At 55.2% G+C, this 11987-nt stretch overlaps 1 protein-coding gene across 1 annotated transcript in view; it reads left to right on the forward strand.

The window, feature by feature from the left end:
• MOV10L1 (Mov10 like RISC complex RNA helicase 1) overlaps positions 1 to 11581 on the forward strand; it is a 43375-nt gene extending 31794 nt beyond the window's left edge. The window contains exons 14-26 of the mRNA XM_036866777.1: positions 3012 to 3070; positions 3522 to 3619; positions 3982 to 4090; positions 4374 to 4543; positions 5039 to 5185; positions 5650 to 5771; positions 5952 to 6051; positions 6146 to 6310; positions 7624 to 7797; positions 9688 to 9837; positions 10593 to 10700; positions 11257 to 11394; positions 11486 to 11581. Of these exons, the coding sequence (XP_036722672.1) occupies positions 3012 to 3070; positions 3522 to 3619; positions 3982 to 4090; positions 4374 to 4543; positions 5039 to 5185; positions 5650 to 5771; positions 5952 to 6051; positions 6146 to 6310; positions 7624 to 7797; positions 9688 to 9837; positions 10593 to 10700; positions 11257 to 11394; positions 11486 to 11581 (1636 nt within the window). The remainder of the gene's footprint in view (positions 1 to 3011; positions 3071 to 3521; positions 3620 to 3981; positions 4091 to 4373; positions 4544 to 5038; positions 5186 to 5649; positions 5772 to 5951; positions 6052 to 6145; positions 6311 to 7623; positions 7798 to 9687; positions 9838 to 10592; positions 10701 to 11256; positions 11395 to 11485) is intronic.
• The last annotated feature ends 406 nt before the right edge of the window (positions 11582 to 11987 follow it).

Raw genomic sequence — 11987 nt, forward strand, 5'->3', positions numbered from 1 at the left:
CAGTAAAGCCTTCTAGGTCTGAAGTTTTCTCTGTGAGAAGCTTCCTGACTACAAATTCAGTTTCTTTAAGAGATTAAGAACCCTTAGTTTCTTGCCGCATGGACTCTGGTAGTGTGTGTGTCTTTACGGATTTGTGCGTTTCATCTGAGTTATCTAATGTATTTGTGTGAAATTGCTCATGATATTTCCTTATTGTTCGCTTAGTGCTTGTAGAGTCTTTGCTGACATTACCACTCTCGTTCCCAGGACTGGCAACATGTCTGCCCTTTCTTTTCCTGTCAGTTTGGCTAGAGCTTTGTCGGCTTTACTGATCTCATCGAAGGACGGACTTCCAGCCTCATCAGTATTCTCTCGTGTGTTTCTGTCTCTAGTCCATCGGGTTTTTTGGGGTTTTTTTTTTTGGCTGCACTGCATGGCTGGTGGGGTCTTAGTTCCCCAACCCGGGTCCACGGCAGTGAAAGCCCATGTCCTAACCACTGGGCCACCAGGGCACTCCCAGTCCATTGGGTTTTGCTCTGGTCTTTATTACCCCTGCTGGACCTTTAGGTTCTAAGCTTCTTCCTATCACAGACAGTGAAGCAATAAACATTCTTACATCTTTGTACCATGATGTTAAAATACAGGGAGAATTGTCGTCTTTGCCATATGGGGTCTCCTCTTGGACAACAGTTTGTACCTAGGAAAGTTTCCTTTAATTCCTCTTTTCTTTCCGTTCTTTGTCCTCCTTTAGAATCCTTGTCTGTTGTTGTGTTAGTTCCCACCCAGCTGCTTTACTGTTCTCTCATGGTTTCCATCTCCTGTGTCTTCGTCTTGTTTTCTAGTTTAGTAAATACTGCTAGTATTTTACCATCTAGTGTCTTGCTGTCCTTCGGATTAATTGTGTTAAGGAATTTTAAGCGTCAGTTTCTATTCTGAGCTATTACATTCATTTCCTTTTTGGCATTTCTTGAGATAATAATTTTTTTGTTCAGCCTATTCAGGAGATGGATATTTCGACTGGATAACTTTCTGTCGAACCTTTCTTATAGGCCCAAGATGAAAAACGTGGTGTTCTGTGTGGTGAATTCCTTCCGTAATGTGCTCCAAGGATTTACTGGGAAACGTTTGGCTCGCGTTTTCATGCTGTTTTCATGCTGTTAGGGGTAAAGCACTGGGCTGCAGGTTGACGGGGTGTCTGGTTTCCTGGGCGTTTTAGAGTCTTCATTATGGTGACTTCCCACTGGAAGGTTTCTTCCTCTGTAACTGATCTGCTTTAAGTTGTTTTTTCTTCCTAGAGTCAGCTTTGCTAAGTCCTAGGAGGGTCTTTTCCGGTTGCTGCTCCTCTTGAGTGGAGTTTATTGTATCCCAGGGGTGATGGGGCTGCCTGGAGCCTGGGGCCCTGCAGGTGAGGCTCCCGTTCCTTCTGGCCCCATACACGCCCCCAGAACGCTGCGCTGTGGGAATGGGTCCTGACGGTGACCTGCATTTTCCGGAGATCCGCCTGTGGCCGGAGTTCTGAGGTGGCGTGAACCAGCTCTCGTGCCTTTGCTTGTTTGAGGCCAGATGCTCCTTACTGAGCATTCTTTTCTTTTGTGCTTTGGAGCTTTGGTCATCTTGTTCCATTGAAGGTGGAATTTTATTTTCCATTTTTTGTTCTTTTTGTTGTGTTAAAATACAAGAGAACAGGGACTTCCCTGGCGGTCCAGTGGTTAAGACTCCATGCTTCCACTGTAGGGGGCACGGGGGTTCTATCCCTGAACAGGGAACTAAAATCCCGTTTGACGTGTGGCAAAGCCAAAAAAAAAAAAAAAAAAAAGGAGAACAGGCCCACAGTGGAGTCGCTTATACTGAGCCCCACGTCACCAAACTGAGGTTTCACTGAATTGCAGTCTCGGCTGTCTCAGAAATGGAATCGTGAACCAGTCAGCCAGGAACCCCGTGATCAGCACGGGGGGTCGTCTCCCTGAATGACCCCTGCCGTCCGCTCAAGGACAGTGACCTTGCCCCAGCCAGCCTGCCTTTTCGCCTGAATCACTTCCCGTCCCGCCCCTCCTGCCTGCAGAAGGCGTGCGTTCCGCACATCCCCTCAGAGCTCTTCTGTCTGCTAATGGGATGCTTTGCTGCCTGATTCAAATCAATTTTTGCCCTAATAAACTTAACTTTTTCTTTTTTTATTTTATTTTTGGCTGTGTTGGGTCTTTTCTGTAGAGATTCCCCATCTTCTCAACCATTATGTCCATCTTTAAATCTTAAATGTATTTATAACAACTGTTTTGAACTTCTTGTATGCTAATTGAGTATCTAGTTCATTTCTGGGTCTGTTTCTTTTAACTTTTCCCCTGAGGATGCTTCTTATTTTCCGGCTGTTTTGCTTGTCTAATAATTTTTTAATTTATTTAATTTTTTAATTTTTGGCTGCGTTGGGTCTTCTTTGCTGTGCGTGGGCTTTCTCTAGTTGCAGCGAGCGGGGGCTACTCTTCGTTGCGGTGCGTGGGCTTCTCATTGCAGTGGCTTCTCTTGTTGCAGAGCATGGGCTCTAGGCGCACGGGCTTCAGTAGTTGTGCCTCACAGGCTCTAGAGCGCAGGCTCAGTAGTTGTGGCACACGGGCTTAGCTGCTCCACAGCGTGTGGGATCTTCCCGGACCAGGGCTCAAACCCGTGTCCCCTGCATTGGCAAGCGGATTCTTAACCACCGCACCACTAGGGAAGCCCCAATACTTAGCATTTTTAACATGCTTCAGTTTATTTTTTAACTGTTGTTCTGAATAAATTTCACAGGAGTGAATCTTTACCATCAAAGTTACTTCCCTATTGATGCAGCTCTGACACTTCACAGGCTGTATTTTCTCTTTTTTCTACTTGTCCACTTTATACATTAAAACAGGAGTATTCCCAGAAAGGAAGGCGTCCCTGCTGTCCCGACAGGTGTTGAGAGTTTTCTCGTAAAACTCCTGCTGGTGCCTCCAGCCCGGTCTCGTGTGAGTGTTTGTTAAGGGTCCCAGGGTGCTGACCCGCGTCACTCTCTCCCACAGGACCACCAGCAGACGGTGTCACTTTGCACTTGAACAAGCTGTCTACTTGGGCGTAAAAGGTATTAACTTTTGTGGGATGACGGTGTTACATCTTCCCGGAGTATTTTTAGAAGCATCACGTAAAATTTTGTGTAAACCAGTCTCTTCATTTATACATTAGAAGTAAAACTATGTGATACCCAGTGTTTTCTTTTCTATTGGGGACGTTCAGTGTTTTCTTACAATTTCAGCTATGTAGAAATGGCATGCTTAGGTTATTAAAAATAAAATGATTGCACTCTGCTTTCCCTCCTAAACGTAACTCATTTTTGTACTTACAAATAGACAAGTAAATGGCTTTGTTGCAAAGAATATGCAGTGCTGGCACTATGCTGTAGGTGAGAAGCAGTGCACAGGGCCAGAGAGGAGAGGAATACACAGACATGAATTTCTTCAGGACTAGCTGCCTCTATTTATCTTTCTTAAGCTTTTCAGTAATGTCTACCTTCTCGCTTTTTCTTGTTTTAAAAGTGTTGTTTCCAGAAGAAATCATTTTACAGTCTCCCCAAGTGACATGGAATTGGAAACACGCACAAGACATCAAAAACCACGGACAGCCCACCTCCAAGGTATTGCTTTATTTATTTTATTTTTTATTTTTTTGGCTGTGCTGGGTCTTCGTTGCTGCACATGGGCTTCCTCTAGTTGCAGCGAGTGGAGGCTGCTCTTCCTTGCAGCGCGTGGGCTCCTCATTGCAGTGGCTTCTCTTGTTGCGGAGCACGGGCTCTAGGCGCACGGGCTTCAGTAGTTGTGGCACGCAGGCTCAGTAGTTGTGGTGCACGGACTTAGCTGCTCCGCAGCATGTGAGATCTTCCCGGACCAGGGATTGAACCCATGTCCCCTGCATTGGCAGGCGGATTCTTAACCACTGCACCACTAGGGAAGTCCCAAAGCTTTCTTTTTAAGCCATTTTTCTGCATGATTTTTCTAGAATAGGAAAGCCTTGAAGGACCAAGCTAAGCACACCCCAGAGGAGCAGCGGGCGGGTGCCCAGGACACACCAGGGCCGTGGGCCTTCGCCACAGAGACCGACGGGCTGGGTGAGTCTGGGGACCAAGCCAGCTCCTGCAGGACTTGGTGGGGGGGATCTCGGGCAGCCGAGGGGACATGTGTTTTGACCTTCCTGATGGTGGGCTGCTCTTGTCCACCTGTTAACAACCACTCTTAATACCTCGGTGACACTGCACAGGTGACGCGGGGAGCGGTCGGGGTGGCCTGCGCTTTGGCTCTCAGCCGACTGTCCTGAATGCGAGTGACGCTGGGACGGGTCGTGAGGGGACCAGCCGTGACCTCTGCCGACCCTGTCTCTCCCCTTTGACGCAGTCAGCGGAGCCCCGAAAGCGAGAGAGGAGTTTTTCAACCCCCTGCTCAATGAAAACCAGAAGTTGGCGGTGAGGAGGATCCTGAGTGGAGACTGCCGCCCGATCCCCTATGTGCTCTTCGGGCCTCCTGGGACTGGGAAGACGGTGACCATCATAGAGGCTGTTCTACAGGTAATGGCGGGCGGGGACGGGGTCGCGGTAAACAGCTGTGTGCGCCTGTCATCGGGAAGCGTCGGTTTAAACCATAGACGAGAACGTTGGAAAGAGTTTGAAAAATCCCAGTTGTTTCATATTTAGCAAAGTTTGCTGTGTGGCTATAGGACGTTAAGAGCTCATTTCCTAGGTTTAGACAGGAACCGCTCCACTTCGGAATAGAAACTGCACAAGTGTCTGGCGCTTCCATTGAGATTTAAATTGAGTCGTGGACGTTGTGTGTTCAGTGTCCTGCGTCGCCGGGGACTCGGGTCGCCCGCGGTACCCAGAGCCGGGCAGTTTAGGGTCCGGGAGATGGGGACTCCGCCACCTGCACACAGTGGCAGGGCCAGGCTCAGACGCGTGAGGGGTGACGTGGGCCCACGCGGCGAGTCCACGTCAGGAGCCCTCGCGGGTGGGCTTGGCACTGGCCGCTGACCCGTCCCCTTTTGCCTCCCGTGTGTCCTGGGGAAGGTCTTCCACACTCTGCCGGACAGTCGGATCCTGGTGTGCGCGCCCTCCAACAGCGCGACCGACCTCGTGTGCCTGCGGCTGCACGAGAGCCAGGCACTGCGGCTGGGCGCCATGGTCCGCGTGAACGCCACCTGCAGGTTCGAGGAGGTGAGCGTCCTCCCCGGACCTTGTCCCGACACCACACCGGAACACGAGGGCTCTTTCCTTCCTGAACGTTTAGTGACGTTCTGGGCGTTCCCAGCTTTGTTAAATGCTGCTGCGACTCTCTTATTTTTCCCCAAAGGTACAGTTGCTTTTTGGTTCTGTTGGTTTGCTGTAAAAGCTCCCAGTTTGGTTAACAGACGAGATTGAATCTAGAAAATGTATGTGGTTGTCTTGGGGAAGGATCTGCAGGATTCTCTGTTATATTCATGGTTCCAGAGTCTGTAAAACGTGGACTAAATTGATAGGAAAACATAAGACGTTTTGATATAAAAAACAATCTTAATACTGAGTCACAACTAAGAAGTGGCAGCAGGATGAGGTTATCATTTAGAATTCCATTCAGCTTTGTGATTATGTCCAGTTTAAAGAAATGCTCAGTAACCTGGCAGGTGGCCTGCCCCCCACAGAGCATCACAGAGACCATCAGGCCGTATTGCAGAGACGGGGAAGACATCTGGAAGGCCTCTCGCTTCAGGGTGGTCGTCACCACGTGCAGCAGCGCAGGGCTCTTCTACCAGATAGGGTTGAGGTGGGCTCTTGGGGCGTCCCGGGCGGAGGCGGGGAGGAGGAGGTGGTGTGTTCGCGGGGAGTCGGGAGGTGCCCGCGGGCACGGGCAGGAGCAGGGGAGCAGGCGCCCCGGGCAGCGAGGCGAGGCCTTGCTGGGCAGGACACGTGGACAAGAGTGACCCCGGGAACGTGCCTGCTCTAGAGTCGGACACTTCACTCACGTGTTTGTGGACGAAGCGGGCCAGGCGAGTGAGCCCGAGTGCCTCATCCCCCTGGGGCTGGTCTCAGACGTCAGCGGCCAGGTGAGGCCCACGCGCTGCGGTCGCCCCAACCTTGGCCCCTGCCCGCCACACACCAGGGGACTCACTCTGAGGCCATCCTGTTCGTGCCACACAGGTCGTCCTGGCCGGAGACCCCATGCAGCTCGGGCCGGTCATCAAGTCCAGACTTGCCATGGCCTATGGGCTGCACGTCTCTATGCTGGAGAGACTGATGTCCCGACCAGCGTATCTGCGAGACGAAGATGCTTTTGGAGCCTGTGGTGCCTACAACCCCTTGTTGGTGAGCTTGGACCCCACGTGCTCCTTGTTGGGATTCGAGCAGAGGGGCCCACGTGGGAGCTCACCACCCTGTGTCCCCCGAGCCACACCCAGGGGCAGGGCCCAAGCAGCCCACCCTCCTTCTGCCACCACCCCCAAAGTGCACCTGAGGCACTTGCACCAACTCCACGGTCCCAGGAACTCAGGAACTGCTTCCAGGGTTTGCTGAGGGGCTCCCTGGGGGGCCGGCCCTTGCAGGCAGCGCCAGCCCCTCAGTAAGAGAGCTTCAGTCTGTGTCACTGTGGGAAACGGGAGGGAGCTCTGGAAGTTTACCTGGAAGAGAAGGCAGCGTGTCTGCGGTCTCCCGACGTACTGGTGAAAGTGCCAGTTCCTGGGTTCTCAGCCGACCTCTTATGACACAGAGGGATGGGCCTCAGGGTCTGCATTTCAGGAGCCCCCAGCACCCTGGAGCTCGGGAGCTTTGTGTCCATGGGGTCCCCTGTTGAGGTGAGCCAATAACATTATCCTCTGGGCTCTCCCAGTACAGAGACAAGGAGAGGTTCCCCCCTGGACTTTAAACAGCAAGCCAGGTGCGGTGATGGTGGGCAGATGGTCAGGGCAACTGCCTGGGGCCTATTCCGCGTTCCAGGTTGTCAGCCCCGGGCCCTTTGCCCCTGGAGAACAGGGAGGGCACGTGGGCACAGGGCGGATGGGGCGGCGGGCAGGTGTCCAGGCCAGCACCGCGGGGCCCGGCCCAGCCCGGCCCAGGGAGGAGCCGCGCTGCCGAGTCGGGTTTGGGGTTTTGATCAGTGTCTCAGAGGCTGGACCCGTCTTGGTGACTGAGTGGAAGTTTGTCAGCAGGAGAGTCCCGGGCCTCTGGCCTTCTCACCCCGGGAAAAAGGAAAGACTAGGATGAACTTCCCAGCCAGTTGGCGGCAGGAAGCAAAGTTGTCCTTGCTCCACGTCCTGGTGCTTCGTCCCACAGCGCCTCGGGGGGCTGGCTGTGGGTAGCCATCCTGCCTCGGGGCCCAGGGCCCGGCTCCCCGAGCTGCTCTAATGGCCGGAGTCGCGACACAGGGAATCAGGGTGCAGCTTGCAGACAGCCTGCAGCCCCGCACAGGGACACTTTCTCTCCTGTTCTTCTCTGTCAGAGCCCAGTCATCTGAGGTGGAGGTGCCAAGAGCGCTTCCAAGTCCCGCGGAGGTGATGGGGGCGGGCATCACAGGCAGGGCCACCCGGGTGTGATTCGAGGTGACCAGGCACCTTTCCCCTGGAGGCACGTCGGGTGCACGTGCTGGCTTTGGCCCTGGACCTGCCCCTGCTTCCTACCTGCAGGTGACGAAGCTCGTGAAGAACTACAGGTCCCACTCAGCTCTGCTGGCCCTACCGTCCAGACTGTTCTACCACCGAGAGCTGGAAGTCTGCGCAGACCCCAGGGTGGTGACCTCCTTGCTGGGCTGGGAGAAGTTACTCAGGAAGGACTTCCCTCTCATCTTCCACGGAGTGAGGGTGGGTGTGGGCCAGGCTCGGCAGGAGGGCGAGCCCTCAGTGCTACCCACGGTTACACGTGTCCTGGTTACCATGTTGAATCTGGTCCTTAACCCGGCGTCATTAACCCAGCATCTCCTGAGAGCTTGTGGTGGGCTTGCTCCCTGCTGGTCCCGGGGGAGAGAAGCCAGTGAGGAGGGGGCTCTGCCCCCGCAGGACCAGCCCCTTGGCACTCGGGTGACTGCACAGCAGGCCCGGGGGGGCTGGCCCGAGGTGGGCATCGAAGGGGGGCTCTGTGGGGAGACCAGCGTGGTCGCTAGGCACGAGGCCCCTCCAGGAATGCCGCTCCCCCAGCCTCTGCTCGAAGGCGTCCCAGGTTTCAGGGGCAGCAGAGCAGTCAGCCAAGGAGGGGAGGTCCGCCCGAGAGCACCCGCGCTCCCGGTGGAGGGACAGCCTTGAGGAGAGGTCAGCTCTGCCCACAGCAACCCATGTGTTTCCTGCAAACTACGTGAGGGTCACAGTAGGCTCATTCGCGACAAAAACTGGGTGTAGAAGGGAGTGGCAAATGTGCAAAAACGTTGTGTAGAAGGAAATGGAGACTCCAGATCCACTGGATAACCTACCATGGAGCTGTGGAGATGGAGGTGCTCGGTGTGAAAAGAACAGAGTCCAGAAAGGTCACCTTATTTAGTGGGTATTTCTCGGGGGCCTGACCGTGTACTGGCTCCATTCTGGGTCCCCAGAAGAAAATGAGGATGAGGCCTCAGGCCGGCTCGCGGGGAACGGCGGCCTCCACTCCCACCGTTGGAGCAAAAGGGCACTGCCGTCCGGGTGACAAGGCTGCGGCACTGCCAGGGCCCTCGCTCCCCCGCAGGGCACTGCGTCCCTGGAATGAGACCTCCAGGTGTCACCTATATGCTCCCCTCGTCAGCCCCTCCCCCAGAGCTCCAGAAGGACCCCCATCTGCCTCACTGCTCTGTCCCCAGCCCAGGGCATCTCGCAGAGGGGCCCAGTCGAGGGGGCAGCTGAGCCCCAGGAGCGCCCAAGGGGGGCCGGGCCCAAGGCAGCTGGGGTCTTGTCCTAAAGGAAGTGCGGCCTGGAGCCGGGAGCCTGCGCCCAGACGGCAGGGCTGCAGCCAAGCCTCGGGTTCTGACCGTCTGGCCCCTTACAGGAGAGGCACCGGCCTTTGGTCTACTTGGAAGACCAGCTTTGGACTTTATCTTCACCTGTTTTCTGCTTCATGAATTTCAGCTTTCTCTTGACCCCTTCCACTCGCTGACTTGCTCATCTTTGCTTCGTTTGTCGTAATTCCCGTGAGATGGACGCTTGGCCCCTGTGCTGCGTGTCCTCCTCACAGGGGCTCAGGTGGCCGCGCCCTCCCAGCTCTGCCCTTCCACGTGTGTCTTCGTGTCTGTCGAGGTGCTTGTGACTTTATTTTCCTTTTTGACCCAGGAGTTCTAAAGAAGTATATTTCCACGTGGTTAAGATTGTTTGGATGACCTATATTTTACTTCTAATTTTATTAGGTTCTGACCAAGAACAAGGGCCTGTAAATTCTGCTCTTAAAAATTTGTGGCCAAATAGGTATCAGCCGGCCGGCCGCCTCCCCCAGTCCACGAGGTCTGCTCTCGCCAGGACGCAGGGGCATTTTGGCAGGGGGTGGGGTCCCAGTTCACAGACACGCCCAGCCAACCCTCCTCCCCCGGCATCTGTGCATCCAGGACGAGTCCTTACTGCTGAGCGTCCGTCTGTCCTGCTGGAACACAAGTCTGCACGAGAGCAGGGCTCCTCTGTCTCTGCTGAGTCACCACCCTGACGTCTCCCCTAATTCATAGGCCCTTCACAAACTCCTGTCGAGAAAAGGACGTTTTGTGACGGACGTGCCATTCTCTTGTCTTCCTGCTAACGCAGGGCGACGAAGCTCGAGAGGGGCGAAGCCCGTCGTGGTTCAGCCCTGCCGAGGCCGTCCAGGTCATGCGCTACTGCTGCCTGCTGGCCAGAAGCATCTCCAGCCCGGTGTCCGCTGGCGACATCGGCGTGATCACGCCTTACCGGAAGCAGGTGTGGGTCTGCTCCAGCCAGCTCCTCTGCGCCTTCCTGCCTTCCTCGGGGGTCTGAGGAAGGAAGGTGGACACGGCGCTCTCTGCATCTGTGGGGTGGGGTGGGGGGCGGGGGCTGGGGACACGTGGTGACCTCACCTCGGCGCGCATGCGGTCTCTGGGTGTGAGAAGGCCCATCCCCTGGGTGCTGAGGGAGCCGCCTCTGGTCCCCGTCCTCCAGCCTCTTGCGCTGACAGGAGCTGAGCTTTTGTCCAAGTACTATATGTTCCTTTTCACAATTTCAAGTTGCTTCTCCTTCACTAGCACCCTCTGGAGATCTTCACACACCCCCAGTCTTGCTCAGCTCATCAGCTGCTCCCCCCTTCAGGACCGTCCCCCCGTCCTCTTCCTCCTGGCCTTCCTGTTGTGGCCACACAGCCTGGTTCCTGTCATAACCACTCAGGCCCCGGGGGTGGGATCCCCTGGATGGGCGCTCTCTCCCCGCCAACCCCAGGGGGCGCTCTGGCCCCGCCCCCACTCTCAGGACAGGGAGTCCTCACCTCTTGACGCAAAGCCCTGCTCCTGGGGGGTGCTGCCCCGGCCCCGTACACCCCACCTGAGATCGGGGTTTGTGCTGTGAGCAGCTTCGAGTTGATGAACCGAGATCAGGGGTTGAAAGGCCACGGGTGCTCAGTGGTTAACGTTCAGCTTACGCTGTACGATGTAAAGAATGGTCAGATGTGTGAAATTTTATCTTTGATCTCATCTCGTTCAAAGGTGGAGAAAATCAGAATTCTTTTGCGAAATGTTGATCTGATGGATGTAAAGGTTGGATCCGTGGAGGAGTTTCAAGGGCAAGAGTATCTGGCTATCATCATCTCAACTGTAGGTACCCCCGTCCCAGGGGCCCGCGCCAGGCTGGCTGCCGTGCGGGGCCTCCCGGGGGCAGGAGGGGCCTTGGGCCGTCACCTCGAGCAGTTAACTGTAGGGTGTTCTTTTTGAAAAAACAAAACGAAGAAGTACAGAAACCCAGGAAGAAGTAGTTAAATGTTGGAGAAGGAGGGCTGGGATGTGGAAGGGGCGGGATTGGCAAGGAGCCTGCGGGCCGGGAAGGGTGGCTCGGCTCTCGGAAGTCTGTTCTTCTCTTTAAAATTCCCTTTATGAACAGTGCGTGTTAACTGCAGGCAGGTTGGGGAGTTCAGGTAGGAGGAAAAGCAGCGTTGCCTCAAACCCCGCACCCGGAGGTCACCCCTTGGTGTTTGGAGTATCCCCTTGGGTGTAGACAGAACGCGGTGAGGCCTGCTCCTTGCCCACTGTCTTTCTCTTCTTTGACCACAGATGGAGTCATACTGATGTTTAACGTTTTTAAATGCTTTCATATATTGAGTTTCCACACCGAAAAATTTTAAACACTATTTTTATCCATCTCTGTGTTTCTGAGGTGCGGTCAAATGAAGACATATTTGAAGATGATAGATATTTTTTGGGATTCTTGTCCAACTCAAAACGATTTAATGTTGCAATCACCAGACCCAAAGCCTTGCTGATTGTGGTGGGAAATCCTCATGTTCTTGTCAGGGTGAGCTGCGGCCCAGGGCTCAGGGAGAGGGGCCCAGTGGGGCAGCGGGATGGCTGTCAGGTACAAGCCCCGCCCCTTTGTGTGTCATCAGGATCCGTGTTTCGGGGCTTTGCTGGAGTACAGCATCGCGAATGGGGTTTACACGGGATGCAACCTGCCGCCCGAGCTGCAGCCCCTGCAGAAGTGAGCACTGCCATCTCCTGCCCCTGCGGGCCCTGCCCCTGGGCTGCGGCCACCGTCCACCCGGTCCTGGGATGACATTTGGGGTCAGCGCCTCCTTCCTTTCACAGCTTAATGAGCAAACCTCAGCGCCCCTCGTAAGACCACCCTGGGAAGAGGGGGCTGCCAGCCCCCCGCGGTGGTCCCTGAGCGTGAGCCTGAGCTGTCACGGGGAGCCCCACTCACTGGACCCCGCATTTCCAAGTCTGCTGCCATGGCCGGGTGTGCGGCCGCCCCTCCCTGCCCAGCAGAGCCCCTGCTGAGAAGCGGTGGCCAGAGGCCGCGTTCCACGCCCCGAGGGACGCCATCTGGGCTGCGGCCTGCCTAGTTTCCAGCCATGGCCACGGGCCTGGGGCCCCTGGTCTGACGTCTGC

Source organism: Balaenoptera musculus, chromosome 10, assembly GCF_009873245.2.
Source record: "Balaenoptera musculus isolate JJ_BM4_2016_0621 chromosome 10, mBalMus1.pri.v3, whole genome shotgun sequence".
Taxonomy (NCBI): domain Eukaryota; kingdom Metazoa; phylum Chordata; class Mammalia; order Artiodactyla; family Balaenopteridae; genus Balaenoptera; species Balaenoptera musculus.